The sequence below is a fragment of the Balaenoptera musculus genome, chromosome 3 (assembly GCF_009873245.2).
Source record: "Balaenoptera musculus isolate JJ_BM4_2016_0621 chromosome 3, mBalMus1.pri.v3, whole genome shotgun sequence".
Classification (NCBI taxonomy): Eukaryota; Metazoa; Chordata; class Mammalia; order Artiodactyla; family Balaenopteridae; genus Balaenoptera; species Balaenoptera musculus.
The window spans coordinates 27,534,803-27,559,383 of NC_045787.1; the positions used below are offsets into that span (position 1 = coordinate 27,534,803).

The 24,581-nt window shown below is 40.7% G+C and overlaps 1 protein-coding gene across 1 annotated transcript in view; it reads left to right on the forward strand.

Moving 5' to 3' along the window:
• Window positions 1-24,581, forward strand: part of TTC23L (tetratricopeptide repeat domain 23 like) — a 57,955-nt gene that overhangs the window by 15,143 nt on the left and 18,231 nt on the right. The window contains exons 7-10 of the mRNA XM_036846076.1: window positions 2,024-2,180; window positions 3,560-3,685; window positions 14,536-14,713; window positions 16,714-16,822. Of these exons, the coding sequence (XP_036701971.1) occupies window positions 2,024-2,180; window positions 3,560-3,685; window positions 14,536-14,713; window positions 16,714-16,822 (570 nt within the window). The remainder of the gene's footprint in view (window positions 1-2,023; window positions 2,181-3,559; window positions 3,686-14,535; window positions 14,714-16,713; window positions 16,823-24,581) is intronic.

Genomic DNA, 24,581 nt, shown 5'->3' on the forward strand with positions numbered 1-24,581 from the left:
CTATTTGATAAAAAAGACTCTCGGTTTCCTACTTTGGTGTCTTGGTCTGATTCCCTGGCAGAGTTTTCTGTTGCTGCTGCCTTCTCAAGACCTATGAAGACTCCCTATTACCTAGCAGATCAAGTCCAGCTTCCTCAACTTGGCACCCAAGACTCCATTTTCTCCATCCAATTCATACGTTATGTGTCTTTCAACTTAAACCTCCCTTCAGGCAGACTGGTCTTCTTACAGCCTTCCAGCACCCCCCAACCCCACCCCACCAGTGCACGTCTGCACGAGTGTGCTCGTGCGTGCACACACACACATGCTTATTCTGTCTTTACGGCCTCAGGCTGTTTACTCCAAGTGGAAACCCGTTCTCATTCTTCTCCATCAGTCAAAACCCTACCTACTGTTCAGGAAGGAGATGAGTCCCACTTCCTGTATAAAGGCTTTACTAACTCACTGTTTCTCCAAATGTGGTCCTCAGGCAGCCTACATCAGTATCACCTAAGATAGTTGTCATAAATCTGAATCCTTGGCTCTCACCTTAGAACTCGTGAACCGTAACTACTGGAGGCCCAGGAATCTGCATTTCAACAGGGCACCTGTGACGCTGCATGCAGTTTGAGGACCACTGTCATCTGGTAGCTTGAGATGCAGCCCTCTCTTTCACCACAGAGTCCAGTCTTCTCTTCAGTTGAGACCTACAGAACAGGCATCTCCGAGCGTTCCACAAAGACTTCTCGGCTTCTGGGTCACTTTTAGGGCTCTTGCAGAGAAACTGTGTTCCCATTGCTGCAAGTCACTAAGGACCTGCACATCTGGAACATATGAGGGCTGTAGGCATCAAATGCAAGTCCTTTCAAATTATCTCTGTTGCCACTGACTGCACCCGTACTGTGAAAGCGGGCTCCAAGGGCCAGAGGGAGAGCAAACTGAGGGCCGAGGTGTGAGGGGGGCATCAGAGGCACAGGGGGCCTCCCCAGAGTGGCAGGGGTGAATGTGTTTCTCAGACCCTGGGGGCTGCCGAGAGGAGAGCCGAAGCAGCCATGGCGGTCCTCAGTAGGGTGGAGGAGAACCCCTGTGTGTTCTCTGCTGGCTTTCCTCTTTTCTCCAGAGTTTCCCTTTCCCATCAGGGATCACTAGACATGAGCTAGGCTAGAAGATGAGGAAAGAGTTCTGTAAACTGAATACTCCCAAGTCTCCCTCTGTTAACTGGACTAATAGCAGTTCAAGTTAAGTGCCAGGAATACCAGCCTTTAGTTAGAAGATGAGGGGAAACATGCCCCATGTTCTGTCTAGCAGAGATTTGGTATCCCCTTTGTCTTCTTTCTCTAGAGAGGGGCCTCACTGCATTTAGAAATTAGGTCTTTTGTGCGTGTGTGTGTGTGTGTCTGTGTGTGTGTGTGACCAATTAGTATCACCAGGTTCATCTTGGATTGAAAAAAATCCCCAGATGGAAGTAATTGTATTCATAAGCCCTTTGACTTTATAGAATGCCTTTTCCAGAAAGCTCGAATGGAGCATAGCACTCTGTGGCATAACCTAGTTCATTCCTGGACTCTCTCCATGTGTTTGGTAAAAGGGCAGCTTCTATAATTTTGTTATCATTTTACATTTAGAGGATGGAGAAGCTTTGTGGATTGAAAAGGTCACATGGCATTAGCAGTGGATTGGGAATGGGATACTCAGCTTCCACTCCTGACTCCATCAGTGATTTCCAAACCGAGTCCATAGACGAATGCCAGGATGGCTGCATAAGAAACATTTGGGGAGTTAATTCAAAATATAGAGTCCCGGACACTATTCCTCTAGAGATTCCAACTCAACACGTCTGGGGTGAGGGGCAGGATGGGGGGAGCCAGGAACCTATATTCTTTACAAGCATTCCAGATAATTCTAATGCACTGCCAATTTGGGGAACCAATACTAAAGACCAAATGACAACCACACTGCCCTCCTTCCCCCTCCCAGGAATGTCTTTGACTGAAAAACCTTTTTAATGTTTCTCATCTTGCCATCCACCCTCAAACTTCCCCAGGCCTCCCACCTCAGGCCAAGAAACATGCTGAATCTGCCAAGAACACACTGATGACCTGGAAGGGAAACACGACCTCAGACAAGGAGAAAAAGGAAATCCTGGAGACTCTGGTCATGCTCTACTACACTGTGGGGGTGGCCTGGCTCCTACAGAACTGATATCCTTCCCTTCCCAGCGGGGTCTGGAGATCAGGGCCAGGGGCCACCCATGCCACATGGGTCGTCTCACACAGGGTGAGAGGTGAAACCAAGGGCTCGTAGCTCCATTCTGACATCCAGGTCTTCCACAAGCCTCTGCTGTCCATCTAGAAAGTACGAATGTTCCTCCTGTGTCTATTCATATGAGCTCTGAGTTAAGCCATGGGAGTGTTCTCACTGGGGACACAGCCCCTGGCCAGCTGGAAGTTTTTGGAGCCTGTCCTGCTCCTCGTAGAGCGCTCAAGACAGTGTTAGCAATGAGGACGCAGGTGATAGCGGTGGTGGCCATGTAGGAAGATGGAAAATGAATGGTCATTTAAAGCACCGTTTGTCAAAGTAGGCTGCGCATTGTAATCCCCTGGGGGAGCTTTCAGAATTATTGCTATTTGGGTCCCACCCCAGAGAGTTTGATTTAGTAGGTCTGGGGTGCATCTGTTCACTGAGATTTTTAAAAGCCCCAGGTGATTGTAACATACAGCCAAAAACCTCTGATTTAATGTACACGTGATCATTTTAGTTTTTCTGAAATGCCGTTGAGAACACTGCCCATGAAACCAGAGGCCAAGCAAAATAGACAAAAGAAATAGTTCTCCATATTTCCGGAGGGGAACTGTTATATATGCCTCTCCTTAAAAACCTTGTGATTTTGACAGCTCCTTTTGGTACCACCATCTCCACTTGAAAACTGTTCAGGGTCTTTCATGTTCATGAATAATCATAAGCCCTCTTTGAGCCCATGTGTCCCCAGTCTCTCCTCTCTACACATCCCCCTCTCTACTTTTTTGGTCTTGATGCTCAACTTGCAAAATCTGATGTGTTTCCTTCCTCTCTTATGCCCTTAGTAGAGGGCTATTGAAAATGTGGGATAGAAGGATATTTGGGAATTAAGGGGATTTTCTTTCCTGCTATTTGCCTCTCGCCAAAAACCTGCTTTGCTTGGACTTTCTAAATGACCCAGAAAGTCCCTTTCAGCAGAATTAGTTCCTCTCTTTCACCATTCACAGAAACCCACTTGGGAGAAATGAATAATTGTTGTCACACAGTAGATGCCTCTAAGGAAATCCAGTGTAATTTACGGTTTCCGTTCACTCCAAACGCTCACCACCCATCCTAGCCCTGGATTGCTGCAATACCACAGGACACCCAGGGCCCTGTTCCTTTTCTGAAGAATTCTCCCTTCTTGACAACATATATAGATGGAAAATAGAGAACATAGGGAAGGGTGCATTTTCAAATACTGCTTCATTTTCCTAAGGGCCCCTTTTGTTTGCTTACTAACTGCTGCCCCTGGTCAGTCGGGGGGGGTTTGTGTACCTGGCATTCTCCTTGACTGTTTCACTGGCAGAGAGGCTTATTTCAACCTGCAGAAGTCAGAGAGAAACATGAAGGAGCTGAAAAAATCATATAAGGGAGGTGCTTGTGGATTACAGGTCTCAGAGAAAGACCTAACAATTGCTTTGGGCAGGTAAGATCTGGGCTTAGACAAGCTTGGACTTTTATGGCTAAGGCCTGGAATTACATGATTGTCTTGTGCTCTCTATATAAAGGGAGAAAAATATTCAGAGCAAAAGACCCAGAGACTCAAATGATAGTAAAAGAGGCTCATATTTGCCAAACGCATACACCATGGTCTAAGCTTCGTGTGCTCTGTCCCATTTAATTCTCACAGCCACCACTGAGGTAGTTGGTGCAACAATTATGTCATTAGAGAGAGGGCAAAGAAACTGAGCTGAGGTTAAACAAACTGTCCAAGGTGAAGCTTTTTTTTTTTACTATATAAATTTTATTTATTTATTTTTGGCTGCGTTGGGTCTTCGTTGCTGCACGCAGGCTTTCTCTAGTTGCGGCGAGCGGGGGCTACACTTCGTTGTGGTGCGCGGCTTCTCATTGCGGTGGCTTCTCTTGTTGCGGAGCACGGACTCTAGGTGCGCGGGCTTCAGTAGTTGTGGCACGTGGGCTCAGTAGTTGTGGCTCGTGGGCTCTAGAGCGCAGCCTCAGTAGTTGTGGCGCATGGGCTTAGTTGTGCTGCGGCATGTGGGATCTTCCCAGACCAGGGATCGAACCCGTGTCCCCTGCATTGGCAGGCAGATTCTTAACCACTGCGCCACCAGGGAAGCCCCAAGGTGATAAGCTTTAAGTGTTGGATCTGAACTTGATCTGAACTTACAGACTGTTAGCCCTTCCTTGTGCTGCCTCTCATACTTACTGTAAAATTATATTTTTTTTCTGAATTGCCACCTACTTTTGTCATCAAGTATGACAACTTAAAAGATGAGGAAGGAACAGTTAATGTAGACAATTTATTGGAGGTCCATGAGTTATGCATAGCACGTGCATTTTAAGGGAAAGTTGTATTCCATATGGAAACAAAGTTCATGGAATTTGTTCAAGCCGGAATGAGACTTAACTGTTTCACAGTTGAGTTAGGGATCCTCTGAGAATCAGAATATTTAGATACGAGAGTGGGCCCCATCAGATTATCAGAAGAAAAAAAGAATAATAAAAGGTTTACTATCCCCTAGAGTTTTCAAATATCTTCACATACTTAAAAGCAATCTGTTTCCAAAACTGTAAGCACTTGGCATGGTAGGGCAGGTGACGGAACGGTAAGGAAATGACATGAGTCACGCCTGCCTCCTCTAAAAAGCCATGAATCTAGAAGTCAAACGGGAAATGGCAGGGAGATGTCCGAACGTCCAGAGTTAAATACTGAATTAAGTCCACAGGCCCATAAATTAGAGTCTAGTGAATGTCTACTGCTGTCACACGGGGCAGTGACTAAGGTGTTTGAGCTTGTGTGAAAGATAGCCTTGTTCCTCTTTCAGAATAAATTTGAGTGCATATTTCATTCATCCATTCCACACTGTTGACCTGTTTTGTACATGCATTGTTCTAAGTGTTGGAACGTTTACTAAAGTATAACTACATCCTAGACACTGTTCTAAGTGCTTTACATAATTTATTTCACTCAGTCTTAGACCACAAGCCTATGAGGTAGGTATTTTTCTTTTTAATTTACAGATAAGAAAATTAAGGCATGGAAAAATTAAGTAGCTCAGGGTGACAGAACTAATAGGTAGGAGAGCCAGCACTGGGTCGTCTGAATCCCTAGCTCACCTTCTATGACACACTGAGTTATGTCTGATACCCACCAAATATCTAGGAAGGGCAAATCCTTTTTCCCATTTGAAGAGTGGGGAAAATGAGGCCAGATTGTTCAGGCAGGTCAGACAACTTGGCTGATTATCTCCCTACAAGCTCTTGATGAAAGGCATTATCATTCTATAACTTCTGCTCTTACGGTCAAGGGAAATAGTGGTCTGACTGACAAAAAAAAAATGTGTGTGTGTGTGAAGAATTATCAGATAACATGCCTTATATATTCTTTTGACTGAAAATTCTAATCTTCAGAGGAGGGAAAAACCTTCCAGCTTAAAATAAATTGTAACTATTGCAGAATGCCTTATATAAAATAATTTTATACACACACTTATATTTTTAATTCAACTTGGGAATACAAAGATGGGGGCATGGGGTGAGGGAGAAGAAATATTGATTGTGTATCTACTATATGTTAGGCAATTTTACATATTATTTTTAATCTAATCTTCATAACAACCTTGTAATTTAGGTATTCTTAACCTTCTTTTATTTGGAAGGAAATAAAGACTCCTGGAGTTTGCCCATAAAGCTAATAACTGTGAGAAGCAGCTTTGAACTACTCATGTTCTTCTCTTTGTGTCTTGCTAACTCTAGAAAGATAAACCTAAATGAATGCTATTTTATTATCATTAAAAAATTATATTCCCCATTGTTTTGGAAATTTGAAAGAACAGACATATATGAAGAAAATAAAAGTCAATTGTAATGTCACCACCCAAACATAACTGCTATGAACAATTCAGTTATCTCTCTCTCTCTCTTTCTCTCTCTCTATATGTTTAAATATAAATATATGTGTATATACACACATATATAAACACACACACATATATACATGTCAGGATTATATATATATATATGTGTATGTATATATATATATACACATACATACATATATATTTAACATCTTTATTGGAGTATAATTGCCTTACAATGGTGTGTTAGTTTCTGCTTGATAACAAAGTGAATCAGCTATACATATACATATGTTCCCACATCTCCTCCCTGTTGCGTCTCCCTCCCACCCCTCTAGGTGGTCACAAAGCACCAAGCTGATCTCCCTGTGCCACCTGGCTGCTTCCCACCAGCTAGCTATCCATTTTACATTTGGTAGTGTATATATGTCCATGCCACTCTCTCACTTCGTCCCACCTTACCCTTCCCCCTCCCCGTATCCTCAAGTCAATTCTCTCTGTCTGCGTCTTTATTCCTGTCCTGCCCCTAGGTTCTTCAGAACCATTTTTTTTTTTTTTTTTTTAGATTCCATATATATGTGTTAGCATATGGTATTTGTTTTTCTCTTTCTGACTTACTTCACTCTGTATGACAGACTCTAGGTCCATCCACCTCACTACAAATAACTCAATTTCGTTTCTTTTTATGGCTGAGTAATATTCCATTGTATATATGTGCCACATCTTCTTTATCCATTCATCTGTCAGTGTACACTTAGGTTGCTTCCATGTCCTGGCTATTGTAAATAGAGCTGCAATGAACACTGTGGTACATGACTCTTTTTTTTTTTTAATTTTTAATTTAATTTAATTTTTTTTTTATACAGTAGGCTCTTATTAGTTATCCATTGTATACATATTAGTGTATATATGTCAATCCCAATCTCCCAATTCATCACACCACCACCACCCTCTTGCCACTTTCCCCCCTTGGTGTCCATACATTTGTTCTCTACATCTGTGTCTCAATTTCTGCCCTGCAAACCGGTTCATCTGTACCATTGTTCTAGGTTCCACATATATGCATTAATATACGATATTTGTTTTTCTCTTTCTGGCTTACTTCACTCTGTATGACAGTCTCTAGATCCATCCACGTCTCTACAAATGACCCAATTTCATTCCTTTTTATGGCTGAGTAATATTCCATTGTATATATGTACCACATCTTCTTTATCCATTCGTCTGTCGATGGGCATTTAGGTTGCTTCCATGTCCTGGCTATTGTAAATAGTGCTGCAATGAACATTGGGGTGCATGTGTCTTTTTTTTTTTTTTTAATTATTTATTTATTTATTTTTGGCTGTGTTGGGTCTTCGTTTCTGTGTGAGGGCTTTCTCTAGTTGTGGCAAGCGGGAGCCATTCTTCATCGCGGTGCACGGGCCTCTCACTATCGCGGCCACTCTTGTTGCGGAGCACAGGCTCCAGACATGCAGGCTCAGTAGTTGTGGCTCATGGGCCTAGTTGCTCCACGGCATGTGGGATCTTCCCAGACCAGGGCTCGAACCCGTGTCCCCTGCATTGGCAGGCAGATTCTCAACCACTGCGCCACTAGGGAAGCCCGCATGTGTCTTTTTGAATTATGGTTTTCTCTGTGTATATGCCCAGTAGTGGGATTGCTGGGTCATATGGTAATTCTATTATTAGTTTTTTAAGGAACCTCCATACTGTTCTCCATAGTGGCTGTATCAATTTGCATTCCCACCAACAGTGCAAGAGGGTTCCCTTTTCTCCACACCCTCTCCAGCATTTGTTGTTCGTAGATTTTCTGATGATGCCCATTCTGACTGGTGTGAGGTGACACCTCATTGTAATTTTGATTTGCGTTTCTCTAATACTTACTGATGCTGAGCAGCTTTTCATGTGCTTCTTGGCCATCTGTATGTCTTCTTTGGAGAAATGTCTATTTAGGTCTTCTGCCCATTTTTGCATTGGGTTGTTTGTTTTTTTAATATTGAGCTGCATGAGCTGTTTATATATTTTGGAGATTAATCCTTTGTCCATTGATTCACTTGCAAATATTTTCTCCCATTCTGAGGGTTGTCTTTTCGTCTTGTTTGTAGTTTCCTTTGCTTTGCAAAAGCTTTGAAGTTTCATTAGGTCCCATTTGTTTATTTTTGTTTTTACTTCCATTACTCTAGGAGGTGGATCAAAAAAGATCTTGCTGTGATTTATGTCAAAGAGTGTTCTTCCTATGTTTTCCTCTAAGAGTTTTATAGTGTCTGGCCTTACATTTAGGTCTCTAATCCATTGTGAGTTTATTTTTGTGTATGGTGTTAAGGAGTGTTCTAATTTCATTCTTTTACATGTAGCTGTCCAGTTTTCCCAGCACCACTTATTGAAGAGACTGTCTTTTCTCCACTGCATATCCTTGCCTCCTTTGTCATACATTAGTTGACCATAGGTGTGTGTGTTTATCTCTGGGCTTTCTATCCTGTTCCGTTGATCAATATTTCTGTTTCTGTGCCAGTACCATATTGTCTTCATTAGTGTAGCTTTGTAATATAGTCTGAAGTCAGGGAGTCTGATTCCTCCAGCTCCGTTTTTTTCCCTCAAGACTGCTTTGGCTATCTGGGGTCTTTTGTGTCTCCATACAAATTTTAAGATGATTTGTTCTAGTTCCGTAAAAAATGCCATTGGCAATTTGATAGGGATTGCATTGAATCTGTAGATTGCTTTGGGTAGTATAGTCATTTTCACAATATTGATTCTTCCAATCCAAGAACATGGTATATCTCTCCATCTGTTGGCATCATCTTTAATTTCTTTCATCAGTGTCTTATAATTTTCTGCATACAGGTCTTTTGTCTCCCTAGGTAGGTTTATTCCTAGGTATTTTATTCTTTTTGTTGCAATGGTAAATGGGAGTGTTTCCATAATTTCTCTTTCAGATTTTTCATCATTAGTGTATAGGAATGCAAGAGATTTCTGTGCATTAATTTTGTATCCTGCAACTTTACCAAATTCATTGATTAGCTCTAGTAGTTTTCTGGTGGCATCTTTCAGATTATCTAAGTATAGTATCATGCCATCTGGAAACAGTGACAGTTTTACTTCTTCTTTTTCAATCTTTATTCCTTTTATTTCTTTTTCTTCTCTGATTGCTGTGGCTAGGACTTCCAAAACTATATTGAATAATAGTGGTGAGAGTGGACATCCTTGTCTCGTTCCTGATCTTAAAGGAAATACTTTCAGTTTTCCACTATTGAGAATGATGTTTGCTGTGGGTTTGTCATATATGGCCTTTATTATGTTGAGGTAGGTTCCCTCTATGCCCACTTTCTGGAGAGTTTTTATCATCAATGGGTGTTGAATTTTGTCAAAAGCTTTTTCTGCATCTATTGAGTTGATCATATGGTTTTTATTCTTCAGTTTGTTAATATGGTATATCACATTGATTGATTTGCGTATATTGAAGAATCCTTGCATCCCTGGGATAAATCCCACTTGATCGTGGTGTATGATCCTTTTAATGTGTTGTTGGATTCTGTTTGCTAGTATTTTGTTGAGGATTTTTGCATCTATATTCATCAGTGATATTGGTCTGAGTCTTCTCCCTTTTTTTCTTGATGAGTCTGGCTAATGGTTTATCAATTTTGTTTATCTTCTCAAAGAACCAACTTTTAGTTTTATTGATCTTTGGTATTGTTTCCTTCATTTCTTTTTCATTTATTTCTGATCTGATCTTTATGATTTCTTTCCTTTTGCTAACCTTAGGGTTTTTTTTTTTGTTTTTCTTTCTCTAACTGCTTTAGGTGTAAGGTTAGGTCGTTTATTTGAGATTTTTCTTGTTTCTTGAGGTAGGATTGTATTGCTATAAACTTCCCTCTTAGAACTGCTTTTGCTGCATCCCATAGGTTTTGGGTCGTCGTGTTTTCATTGTCATTTGTTTCTAGGTATTTTTTGATCTCCTCTTTGATTTCTTCAGTGATCTCTTGGTTATTAAGTAGTATATTGTTTAGCCTCCATGTGTTTGTATTTTTTACAGACTTTTTCCTGTAACTGATATCTAGTCTCATAGTGTTGTGGTCAGAAAAGATACCTGATACAATTTCAGTTTTCTTAAATTGACCAAGGCTTGATTTGTGACCCAAGATATGATCTATCCTGGAGAATGTTCAATGAGCACTTGAGAAGAAAGTATATTCTGTTGTTTTTGGATGCAATGTCCTATAAATATCAATTAAGTCCATCTTGTTTAATATATTATTTAAAGCTTGTGTTTCCTTATTTATTTTCATTTTGGATCATCTGTCCATTGGTGAAAGTGGGGTGTTAAAGTCCCCTACTATGATTGTGTTACTATTGATTTCCCCTTTTATGGCTGTTAGCATTTGCCTTATGTATTGAGGTGCTCCAATGTTGGGTGCATAAATATTGACAATTGTTATATCTTCTTCTTGGATTGATCCCTTGATCATTATGTAGTATCCTTCTTTGTCTCTTGTAATAGTGTTTATTTTAAAGTCTGTTTCGTCTGATATGAGAATTGCTACTCCAGGTTTCTTTTGATTTCCATTTGCATGGAATATCTTTTTCCATCCCCTCACTTTCAGTCTGTATGTGTCCCTACATCTGAAGTGGGTCTCGTGTAGACAGCATATATATGGGTCTTGTTTTTGTATCCATTCAGCCAGTCTATGTATTTTGGTGGGAGCATTTAATCCATTTACATTTAAGGTAATTATCGATATGTATGTTCCTATTACCATTTTCTTAATTGTTTTGGGTTTGTTACTGTAAGTCTTTTCCTTCTCTTGTGTTTCCTGCCTAGAGAAGTTCTTTTAGCATTTGTTGTAAAGCTGGTTTGGTGGTGCTGAGTTCTCTTAGATTTTGCTTACCTGTAAAGGTTTTAATTTCTCCATCGAATCTGAATGAGATCCTTGCTTGGTAGAGTAATCTTGGTTGTAGGTTTTTCCCTTTCATCACTTTAAATATGTCTTGCCACTCCCTTCTGGCTTGCAGAGTTTCTTCTGAAAGATCAGCTGTTAACCTTATGGGGATTCCCTTGTATATTATTTGTTGTTTTTCCCTTGCTGCTTTTCATATTTTTTCTTTGTGTTTAATTTTTGAAAGTTTGATTAATATGTGTCTTGGCATGCTTCTCCTTGGATTTATCCTGTATGGGACTCTCTGCATTCCTGGATTTGATTGACTGTTTCCTTGCCCATGTTAAGGAAGTTTTCAACTATTATCTCTTCAAATATTTTCTCAGTCTCTTTCTTTTTCTCTTCTTCTTCTGGGACCCCTATAATTCGAATGTTGGTGCGTTTAATGTTTTCCCAGAGGTCTCTAAGACTGTCCTCAATTATTTTCATTCTTTTTTCTTCATTCTGCTCTGCAGTAATTATTTCCACTATTTTATCTTCCAGGTCACTTATCATTCTTCTGCCTCAGTTATTCTGCTATTGATTCCTTCTAGAGAATTTTAAATTTCATTTATTGTGTTGTTCATCATTGTTTGTGTACTCTTTAGTTCTTCTAGGTCCTTGTTAAATGTTTCTTGTATTTTCTCCATTCTATTTTCAAGATTTTGCATCATCTTTAGTATCATTACTCTGAATTCTTTTTCAGGTAGACTGCCTATTTTCTCTTCATTTGTTTGGTCTGTTGGGTTTTTACCTTGCTCCTTCATCTGCTGTGTTTCTCTGTCTTCTCATTTTGCTCAACTTATTGTGTTTGGGGTCTCCTTTACACAGGCTGCAGGTTCGTAGTTCCCGTTGTTTTTGGTGTCTGCCCCCAGTGGCTAAGGTTGGTTCAGTGGGTTGTGTAGGGTTTCTGGTGGAACGGACTGGTGCCTGTTCTGGTGGATGAGGCTGGATGTTGTCTTTCTGGTGGGCAGGACCGCGTCTGGTGGTGTATTTTGGGGTGTCTGTGACCTTATCAGGATTTTAGGCAGCCTCTCTGCTAGTGGGTGGCGTTGTGTTCCTGTCTTGCTAGTTGTTTGGCATAGGGTGTCCAGCACTGTAGCTTGCTGGTTGTTGAGTGGAGGTGGGTCTTAGCGTTGAGATGGAGATCTCTGGGAGAGCTTTTGCCATTTGATATTATGTGGAGCCAGGAGGTCTCTGGTGGACCAATATCCTGAACGTGGCTCTCCCACCTCAGAGGCACAGGCCTGACACCTGGCCGGTGCACCAAGACCCTGTCAGCCACACAGCTCAGAGGAAAAGGGAGAAAAAAAGAAAGAAAGAGAAAAATAGAATAAAAAGAAATAAAGTTATTAAAATAAAAAATAAAAAAATATTAAAAATAAAAAGAATTAAAAAGTAATAAAAAAAAAAAGAAGAAAGAAAGAAAGAGAACAGCCAAACCAAGAAACAAATCCACCAATGATAACAAGCGCTAAAAACTATACTAAAGAAAAAAACAAAAAAACTGACAGACAGAACCCTAGGGCAAATGGTAAAAGCAAAGCTATCCAGACAAAATCACACAAAGAAGCATACCTATACACACTCACAAAAAGAGAAAAAGGAAAAAAAATATATATCTATATACAAAAAAAGGAAGAGAGCAACCAAATCAATAAACAAATCTACCAATGATAATAAACTCTAAATACTAAACTAAGATAAACATGAAACCAGAAACCAGTCAGTCGCATACAGCAAATCCTAAGTCTGCAGTTGCTCCCAAAGTCTACTGCCTCAATTTTGGGATGGTTTGTTGTCTATTCAGGTATTCCACAGATGCAGGGTACATCAAGTTGACTGTAGAGATTTAATCCGCTGCTCCTGAGGCTGCTGGGAGAGATTTCCCTTTCTCTTCTTTGTTCGCACAGCTCCTGGGGTTCAGCTTTGGATTTGGACCCGCCTCTGCGTGTAGGTCACCTGAGGGCGTCTGTTCCCACCCAGACAGGATTTGGGCACTCTGGCTCACTCAGGCCGGGGGGAGAGAGGGGTACGGATGCAGGGTGAGCCTGCAGCGGCAGAGGCCAGCGTGACGTTGCACCAGCCTGAGGCGTGCCATGTGTTCTCCTGGGGAAGTTGTCCCTGGATCACGGGACCCTGGCAGTGGCGGGCTGCACAGGCTCCCGGGAAGGGAGGTGTGGATAGCGACCTGTGCTTGCACACTGGATTCTTGGTGGCTGCAGTAGCAGCCTTAGCCTCTCACGCCCGTCTCTGGGGTCCACGCTGATAGCCGTGGCTCGCGCCTGTCTCTGGAGCTTGTTTAGGCCGTGCTCTGAATCCCCTCTCCTCGCGCACCTTGAAACAATGGTCTCTTGCCTCTTTGGCAGCTCCAGACCTTTTCCCGGACTCCCTCCCGGCTAGCTGTGTTGCACTAGCCCCCTTCAGGCTGTGTTCACGCAGCCAACCCCAGTCCTCTCCCTGCGATCCGACCGAAGCCCGAGCCTTGGCTCCCAGCCCCCGCCCACCCCGGCGGGTGAGCAGACAAGCCTCTCGGGCTGGTGAGTGCTGGTCGGCACCGACCCTCTGTGCGGGAATCTCTCCGCTTTGCCCTCCACACCCCTGTGGCTGTGCTCTCCTCCGTGGCTCCGAAGCTCCCCCCTCCCCCACCCGCAGTCTCTGCCCGCGAAGGGTCTTCCTAGTGCGTGGAGACCTTTCCTTCTTCACAGCTCCCTCCCACTGGTGCAGGTCCCATCCCTATTCTTTTGTGTCTGTTTTTCCTTTTTTCTTTTGCCCTGCCCAGGTACGTGGGGAGTTTCTTGCCTTTTGGGAGGTCTGAGGTCTTCTGCCAGCGTTCAGTAGGTGTTCTGTAGGAGTTGTTCCACATGTAGATGTATTTCTGATGTATTTGTGGGGAGGAAGGTGATCTCCACGTCTTACTCCTCCGCCATATTGAAGGTCTTATCAGGATTATATTTTAAGTATAGTTTTATAACTGTATTTTGAACTTAACACATTTAAAATTTTTCTCCATATTAGTCTAAAAAGAAAACATGATTAATGTCTGAAGTATTTTATTGTATGATGTACCATAATTTATTTAACCGTCCCCTTTTGGTGGGGGAATATTTACGTTGTTTTCTCTATCCTCTCTCGTTTTTAACTGAGGAGGAATAAACTAAACTAAATCAAACAAAGAAAATCCTCTGCTGTGGCCTAAAAGAGAGGGAGCCAGAGGTAATAAAATTTTATTTTGATTTTAAAAGTCTTTGTTTATGGGTAAATTATCCCATGTTATGAACTGCCGGAAGCCATTTTTTCCATTTGCTTTTTTATAAAATTAGACTATTGCATGATATACTAATGGGTTTGATGAATGGTAGTCAGTGGAATCTGGTGGGTAAAATGCAGGTTAGTAGGAGTTTGTTTACAACAAGGCTAGGTTTTGAGCCAGCCACTCAGATGATTGGCCTATGAAGGCCAAATCATTTAGTTCTTAGAATCAGCTCCTTTTGCATCTACAAAGCAAGTGGCCTCTCTGTGACTTTCCATTCTTGTCCCTTTTCTTATAGAGCCCCCTTGGCCAACCGCAGGTTAAACCTAGCTCTGGCATACTTTGAAAAGGCAATTGACAATGTTATTGCTGCTAAGGGTGATAGGACATCAGATCTGGTTGGTCTTTACGAGGAAATTGCTCAGATCAAGCAGCTGAGGAGGAACCATGACCAGGCCGTCCAGTACTTGCAGCAGGTAGGTGGGTTGGCTGAAGCCCTGGTCAGGTGGGCTTGTTTGGCCCCAGGCCCAGTTCCCAGGGCCAGGGACGCTTGGGCTTCTCAGAACAGGGGATGGGATCGATTTTCCTCCAGATCCACGCAAGAGACTTTCCTCAACTTTAAATGACCTGGACAGAGAACAACGACTCACAGTGGGCCTATCTGCTGTGTGACCTGATTTAAGACAGCACTTCCCCTACCAGGCTTCCCTCACCTCTGTCTGTGCTGGGAAGAGGGAGCTGAGAAAGTCTACTCCAGGGAAAAAGGCCATAGGGGCAACTGAAGTTAAGTCTTTAGCAAATGCAAAGGACTTTTTAAATGAAAATTTATGATATTTTGGTGCAGTACCATCATTTGTCCGTTAAACTAGTCTAGCTGGTTGTATCTCAAAGTTTATGGTTAAACCACCATAAGTGTGTTTTGCTTGTAGGTAAGTAATTTGACAAATGCAGAGGGGAAAACAAAACTAAACATACAAAGGAATGTTGAGTTTATCATAATGGAAACAGAGTAGGGCACTATATGTATAATGTACTTGAAACGTCCCTTGAAACTGCTAGTTAAATTCACCTTTTCTCTCCTCAAATGAGAACCATGCTCATGGCCTCAGGTATCTCTCATAACCAAAAACAGATCACAGTACTGGATTTCCTGTATCACAGAAAAGGTGTAATGCCATCCAACAGTGTATGTGGAAACAGTCTGCTACTGAAGAAAAGGCATTGCAGACAATCCAAAAATCCAAGGTTATTAACATCACACAATGGAGAGATGTTAGGGAATGCTGCCCTGAAAGCAGGGAGTCCACTGCTTACAGAGAAAGCCAATCTGGTGTGTCCAAGACTCTCTTAAAGCAGTGGTCAGATCAGATCAGAATGGATAAAACAATAAATAATCAGTGTTTCCTAATAACAACAAAAATAATAGTTCAAATTTATGGAATGCTTTTACCATGTGCACTTGAGGATATATTAATTCATTTAATCCATGAAATAAGCATATGAAGTAAGTGCCATTTTTTTTTTTTTTTTTTTATCTTAAGGATGAGGAAACTGAAGCCCAAAGAACTATAGCTAATTCAGTTGAAGTTGTGTAGCTAACAAGTGGGGGGGTAGGGATTTGAACTCAGAAAATTTGACTCCAGAGCCTGTACTCATAACAACTCTGCACAGTGTCTTAGCTCTAAAGTGTTGTCTGATAATCTCTGGAGTTCCTTGAAACACCTCACGGTGTTTGGCCTGTGACAAATGAAGTACAGGTGGCTCTTCTCTTGCTGGTGCGTGTGGACTGGATGTTTTCTGTCTTCTTTCTCTTTCCAGGTTGCTACTCCTTCCATTTCAGTTCAGATAATAATAATAATAAAATCTGTACTTCTCTAGTGCTTACTACATTCCAGGTGATATTCCAAACACTTTACATGTATTCATTTAATCTTTACAACTGTTTGTGATAAATACTATTTTTGTCACCCCTGTTTTATAGTCAGAGAAATTAGTGACTTGCCTTATGTTACAGTAAATGGCTGAGCTAAGATGGGAACCCAGGAAGTATGGCTCTAGGATTCATGCTTCACTAGACTTTTTTTTGATACTGAGCCTTTGAGAGGCTGAGCTAAAGTTATGATTTTATTTCTGCTATGAAATGTAATAAAAATAATCATAGCTGACATTTATTGAGAACTTACCATGTGAAGGGTACTGTGCCCGGTGCTTTGCGTGCACCATCTCATTTAATCTTTCCCAAACCCTAATCAATGGAAACTAAATATTCCTTCTACATATGAAGGTAAAATTCCTTGCTCAAGACTCACAGCTAGGAAGTAGCAGAGCTGGGACTCAAACTCATCTCTCATGTAACTTTATGATTATATACATATCAGCTTTCAATCAACTAACAATTCTATGAGAGCTACTATAAAATCCACAGTGAAACACTGTCATTTGGGTACTTACCTTGTTATGATTTTCTCTATTCCAGGCCCGTTCTATCTGTGTTTCTTTGTTCACTGAAGTCAGCCCCCAAGCTGCAGAGGTGAGTGCGTTACTAGCCAAGGCTGATGCCACATCTGGAGAGGCCCAACACAGGGGTAGGTAGAAGAGGTGGTTTCGCAGATATTAACATTTCCCGGTCATAGGAGGGAAGCACATTGGCAAATGGAATGGTCTATCTATCAATATGGACAGATTATAAGTAGCTATTCATGTCTGTGATGGAAAGATAAGACTGGCTACCATTTTGTAGGAAATCATTTAGGCATGAATTTCGGCACAATCCTATCTCCCCAAATTAGTTGGAACATCAAAACCAGTAAGATCAACTGATTTCCATTTCCTTTATTGCCTTAGAGTCTCAGCAAAACTCACCTGCATAAAGAGCAGAAATCCTCCACGCTATGAATGTGACCCGAGATGTATCAGTTAGTGAGGAGGTCCAGTGATAAAAGAGAAAAACGTTGGCTCCTCCCCTCATCTTCCTCCACTCTCAGCCTCCTTGACTCTTCCTCTGGCTTATATGAGAGAATGTTTGTAGCAGCTAGAATTTTCTTGATTTATATTCAAAAGTGAGGTACTGGGGGTTCTAGAGGAAAGCCAAGTCATGATCTCATGCAACAGTAGTCCTTCCTTAGGCAGAGTCATCCTTTTCAAAGTGGGCAGCTTTGGGAGAGACGCAAAGGAACTGGTAAGGGAGGACACTGTCCCATGCTCACCCGGCTTGATCCAATCAATGGACACGAATGTATTCAGTGGTTTATCGGGAGGAGTTGGGGATTTGTAAAGAATGTAACTTAAATATTTTTTAAATGTTGATTTTCTGTGCTTATAAAAGTAATCCATTTTGGTGGACATTATTTTCCAGTCATATATGAGAAAAAGAGAGAGAGAGGAAAAGTGTGTGTGTGTGTGTGTGTGTGTGTGTGTGTGTGTGTGAGAGAGAGAGAGAGAGAGAGGGAGGGAGGGAGGGAGGATATTATAGGGAAAGCTTTGTGTCCTACTTTTTTCCACTCTTGTATTCCCCCATGTTATTAAATAAACTTTTTTTTTTAGTTTTCAGAAATTATTTGGATATTTTGAATATTGTTTTCTTTAGCATGAATGTTAATTGAAGCTTCGTATTCTGTGTTTTCTAGCTAATCCTCTTGCTCATTTAAAGAATGTCCTTGTGAATACTCACAGTATTTGTGCTCCATCTATATATTTGATTTTTAAAAAATTGGTGGGAATGTAAATTGATACAACCACTATGGAGAACAGTATGGAGGTTCCTTAAAAAACTAAAAATAGAACTACCGTATGACCCAGCAATCCCACTACTGGGCATATACCCTGAGAAAACCATAATTCAAAAAGAGTCATGTACCACAGTGTTCACTGCAGCACTATTTACAATAACCAGGACATGGAACCAACTTAAATGTCCATCAACAGATGAATGGATAAAGAAGATGTGGCACATATATGCAGTGGAATATTACTCAGCCATAAAAAGAAATGAAATTGAGTTATTTGTAGTGAGGTGGATGGACCTAGAGTCTGTCATACAGAGTGAAGTAAGTCAAAGAGAAAAACAAATACCGTATGCTAACACATATATATGGAATCTAAAAAAATTCCGTGAATGAATTTTTGGACTCATTCTGATGAACCTAGTGGCAGGGCAGGAATAAAGACGTAGACATAGAGAGTGGACTTAAGGACATGGCGGGGAGGGGAAAGCTGGAGCGAAGTGAGAATAGCATCGACACATATACACTACCAAATGTAAAATAGATAGCTAGTGGGAAGCAGCAGCATAGCACAGGGAGATCAGCTCGGTGCTTTGCTATACCTAGAGAGGTGGGATGGGGAGTGTGGGAGGGAGGCTCATGGGGGAGGGGATGTGGGGATGTGTGTGTGCATGTGGCTGATTCACTTTGTTGTATGACAGAGACTAACACAGTATTGTGAAGCAGTTACACTCCAATCTATTACAAAAAATACAAAAAAAAATTAGTTATGGTTATTAAGAAATTTAATCTATTTGTGAATATGTAAAATTTGTTTTTTATGAGAAAAAGTTTATGATTATAGAGTTAGGAGATTCCAAGGCCACCTTATTCTTTTCTTGGATACTAATTTTTAACTTTAAGGAAAATCTGGATCATCACCTCCTAGCATTCACTAAATTCCAGATGGATTAATATTTTTTACATCAAAACTAAAAAATATAAATTAGCCAGAAGAAAGTACAGTACTGGAATAAAATGTACTGAAGTTAAAAATTGGAGGAAAGAACTCTCTGAGCACACAAAGATATACCAGAAAAGAAGAGATTGATAGGTTTAATTATAAAAAGACCTAAGACTTGTGCCTGTCATGAAATACCATAAATAAAATAAAAAACAAACTCAACCAAGATGAACAGATAACCCAAATAGACCCTAATTATTAAAAAAAAAAAGATTTGTAGTTAACTTTCTGAGAAGGAAATCTCCAAGCCCAGGGGATTTCACTGGGTAATTCTACGTAACATTTAAAGAAGAAATAGCACCCATCCTACATAATCTTTTCATAAAATTGAGGAAGAGGGATTACTTCCCAACTCATCTTATGAGGCCAGCATCACCCTGATAACAAAATCAGGCAAAGACATTGGAAGAAAAAACAAAACCAAAACAAAAAAACCAACTATAGACCAATACCTTTCATGCACATAGATGTAAAAAATCCTCAACAAAATATATAGCAATATATAAAGAAAGAATAATACACCATGATCAAGTGAGGTTTTTTCTTTGAGAATGTCAGGCTGGTTCAGTATTCAAACCTGAATCTTGTCAATTGATGCAGAAAAAGCATGTGACAAAATTTAACATCCTTTCATGATGGAAGGGGAACTTCCTCAATCTGATAAAAGGCCTGTACAAAAAACCTACAGCTAACATCATGTTTAACAGTAAGACTGAATGCTTTCCTCTTAAGATTAAGAACAAGGGGAAGATGTTCACTCGCTACTCTTACTCAACATAGTACTGGAAGTCTTAGCCAGTGTAATAGGCAAGAAAAAGACATACAGCTTAGAGGAAATAAAATGGTCTCTATTTGTAGATAACATGACTGGCCAAGGAATCTAGAATTCCAAGGAATCTACAAATCTCCTAGATCTAGTAAGTGAGTTTAAGCTTCGCAAGGTCATAGGGTACAAGATCAACACACAAAAACCAGTCATACTTCTATATTAGCAAGGTACAACTGGAAACCAAAATTTTTAAAGATATCGTTTACAATGGTCCCCTCCTCCCAAGTGAAACACTTAGGTATAAATCTAACAAAATATATACAGGATCTATGTCCTGAAAACTACAAAATCCTGATCAAAGAGGTCAGAGATGACCTAAATAAATGGAGACACACTGTGTTCTTGGATTGGAAGGCTCAATATAGTAAAGAGGTCAGTTCTTCCCAAATCAGTCTATGGATTTAATGCAATTATGATCAAAATCCCAGCAGCAATTTTTGTAAATATAGACAAGCCGACTCTAGAATTTATATGGAAAAGCAAAGAAACCAAGAAACTAAAGCAATTTTTAAAAATAGTACAGTTGGAGAGAATCACACCACTTGATTTTAAGACTTCCTCTAAAGCAACAGTTAGCAAGAGTGGTATTGGTGAAGAGATAGACAGAAATCAGAATCATTGGAACACAAGGAGAGTCTAGAAATAGACTTAATTAATTAATGGCCAATTAATTTTTGACAAAGGTGCAAAAGCAATTCAATGTGTAAATGATAGTCTTTTCAGCAGATAGTATTGGAACAATTGGTATCCAAACACCAAAAAAACCCCCCAAACACTCTCATATTGTACATAAACATTAACTCAAAATGAATCATTGTCCTAAATGTAAGAGCTAAAATTTACATTTACTTTACAATAATCAAGAAATAATATAAAACAGGAAAGATGCCAATTTTCTTCTATCAAATTGTCAACATTTTAAAAAGGGTACCATTTGTGATTGATGAGAACAATTTGATTACAAACTCCCTGAAGGGCAATTTGGCAGGATGTCACACATCTTACAACTATGTATATTTTAAAACTGTAATGAGATCAAGCTTTCACCCATCCTATGTGAAAATTTTAAAAATTTGAAAATATCTAGCTTTTGCCAGACAGTGGGTAAACAGGTCTGCTCATTCATACCTGTTGGGAGTGATAGTGTAAATTGATATGAAATTGGGGAACCAATTTGATATATCTAGTAAAATTGAAAAGGAAACATGTATAAGGATGTTCACTGTGGCAGTATTTGTAATTGTGAAAAATTAGAAACAACCTTATCAATAAATGAAAGGAAAATTTGGTATATTAACTAGATAGAATCTTGTAGTGTTTAAAAGGGCTAGATTTTGGGAGTTCCCTGGTGGCCTAGTGGTTAGGATTCCAGGCTTTACTGCCACGGCCCGGGTTCAATCCTTGGTCGGGGAACTGAGATCTCGCAAGCCGCGCAGCGTGGCTAAAATAAAATAAAATAAATAAAAGGACCAGATTTTATAAGTAAAGAGAAGGTTAATTTTAAAAAACAGCATTAAGGAAAAAATAACTTGAATTTTTAGGACACAGAAAATACTACTGTTTATAGTTACTTATATGTAAACATGAAAAATGAACTGCAAAGTAAGTAGAACTGCATCAAAATGTACATCAAAATGTAAACAGAGGCAGAGACTTCTGGCTGTGGCTTTGTAAAGAGGTCTGTATACACTCTCAACATACACAGCAAATGCACACACACACACACACACAAAGTAAATAAAATGATCAAAAACACCCATTTCAGGGCACTGGAAATAGATAAGCAGCAAACAGATTGCAAATCATTCTCAAAAAACTGTTAGAGCTTTAGATAAAGAGAGAGTCTTTCTGGCATCTTGCGTGGGGCTGCTCCTGTCCATCCGCTGCCCCAGCTTAGTCCTTGAGAATAGCAATTCTATCAGCACAGAGCTAGCCAAGAGAACCAGCAGCTTTGCTGGCAGAGGAGACTGCTGACTCAGTTTAGAGCAAGGGGCAAAACCCTACAGATTTATCAGATAAAAGTGGCCAACTTAGTAGGAAATGAATTGGGGATTGCCTGATATTTGTTAGCCTGAATTTGCTGTACTGGTTGGTGTCAGTCGCAGGCCAATCATAAATTTTAACCGGAGGAACCTTGAAATGAGAGAGCCATAGAAAGGCTAGATGAGCTTTCCAACATCCCTGGCCAACTGGGAAACCACATACACATGCAGGGGACATTGGAGAGTCCAGCAGAAAGTAACAAGCAAAGGAGACTTGAAATGTGGCAGAGCTTTAAATGTACCCCCCAATCTACATACAGATCACTCAACAGAGGATGAAAGACATAGACCACAGTGGCCATAACCAGGCTGGCCTTGGTGAGTGGGAGTCCAAGTTGTTGAGCCCACTCCTGGTACCAAAATCTGTGTTAGAGTTCTCCAGAGAAACATAACCAACAGTATATATAGATAGAGATATAAAAGAGGAGCTTTATTATAGAAATTGGCTCATACATGGTTATGGAGAATGAGAAGTACCACAATCTGCCATCTGCAAGCTGAAGAACCAGGAATGCTGGTGGTATAATTTAGTCTGAGTCTGAAGGCCTGAGAACCAGGGGAGCTGATGGTGTAAATCCCAGTCTGAGGCCAAAGGCCTGAGAACTGGGGGACGTGGGGGCCCACTGACGTAAGTCTTGGCGCCCAAAGGCCCAAAGGGCAGGAGTAGATGGATTTCTCAACTCAAGAAAAGAAAGAGACAAATCGCTCTTCCTTTCCCCTTTTTTGATTCTATTCAGACCCTTAATGGATTGGATCATTCCTGCCTATGTTAGTAAGGGTAGATCTTCTTTACTCAGTATACTAATTTAAATGCTAATATCTTCCAGAAATATCTTCACAGACACAGCAGAAATTATTCTTTACCAGCCTATCTGGGATCCCTCAGCACAGTCTAGTTGACACACAAAGTTAACCATTGTAAGTACATATTTGGGGGCAGGGTTATATTGGAAATCTCTGTATTTTCCACTCAATTTTGCTGTTAATGTAAAACTGCTCTAAAAAGTCTGTTAATCAAAAACGAAAACAAAAAACAAACGCACACAAAAATAACACCAGAGCAAAGACATTAGCCTCCAAGCTCCATGGGGGAGACAGATTCTGTAGTTTAAAAACAAAACAAAACAAAATCCCACAAAGATGTATCAGAATCTGTGATTGCTCCTATGTATTATCTAAAATGTACAGTTGTCAGCAAAAAAGAGACAAGAATACAAGGAGGCAGGAACCTGTGACTCAGAAAAATTGACTCTAGGGAATTCCCTGGCGGTCCAGTGGGTAGGACCCCGTGCTTTCACTGCTGAGGGCCTGGGTTCAATTCCTGGTCAGGGAACTAAGATCCCACAAGCTGAGCAGCACAGCCAAAGAAAAATAAAGAAATAAAAATAAAGAAAAGAAAAGAAAAAGGAGGGCTTCCCTGGTGGTGCAGTGGTTGAGAATCCGCCTGCCAATGCAGGGGACACGGGTTCGAGCCCTGGTCTGGGAAGATCCCACATGCCCCGGAGCAACTAGGCCCGTGAGCCACAACTACTGAGCCTGTGCGTCTGGAGCCTGTGCTCTGCAACAAGAGAGGCCGCGATAGTGAGAGGCCCGCGCACCGCGATGAAGAGTGGCCCCCACTCACCGCAACTGGAGAAAGCCCTCGCACAGCAACGAAGACCCAACACAGCCAAAAATAAATAAATAAAAAAAAAAAAAAAAAAAAAAAGAAAAGAAAAAGAAAAGAAAAAGGAAAAGAACTTGACTGTAAGTGGGCTGGATGTTGGATTTAGCAAAGGCTTCAAAGTAGGTATCATAAGTATGTTCAAAGAATTAAAGGAAACTGTTCAAAGAATTAAAAGAAAATATTATGAAAATTACTTAGTAAATAGGAAATCTCAATAGAGAATATAAATTACTTTTAAAAACCAGCTAAAATGGAAATTCTAGAGTTTTAAAATATAGTAACTGAATGAAAAATGTGTTAATGATCACATCAGATTTGAGATGGCAGAAAAGATAGAGATAGCTCAAAAGTAGGTCACTAGAGATGATCCGATCCAAAGAACAGAGATAGGAGATATTGAAGAGAAATGAACAGAGCATAAGAGATCTGTGGGACAATGGCAGATGTACCAACACTCACGTAATGAGAACTGCATAAGGAGAGGAGAAAGAATGAGGCAGAAAAGCATCTAAAGAAATAATGGCCCCAGAGTTCCCAAATTTGATAAAAATGTTATCCACATATTCAAAAGTCTCAGTGCCAAGTAAGGTAAGCACAAAGAAAACCATAATTAGACACAAAGTCAAATTGCTGAATGAGGGCTTCCCTGGTGGCGCAGTGGTTGAGAATCTGCCTGCCAATGCAGGGGACACGGGTTCGAGCCCTGGTCTGGGAAGATCCCACATGCCGCGGAGCAGCTGGGCCTGTGAGCCACAACTACTGAGCCTGCGCGTCTGGAGCCTGTGCTCCGCAACAAGAGAGGCCGCGATAGTGAGAGGCCCGCGCATCGCAAAGAGTGGCCCCCGCTTGCCACAACTAGAGAAAGCCCTCGCACAGAAACAAAGACCCAGCACAGCCAGAAATAAATAAATAAATAAATTAATTAATTAAAAAAAAATTGCTGAATGACAAAGAGAAAATCTTAAAAGCAGCAGTGGAAAAACAACTCTGTACGGGGGAACAACAATAGGATTAATGGTTTATTTTTCATCAGATAAATGAAGGCTAGAAGGCAGTGGAATAATATGTTCAAAATACTGCAA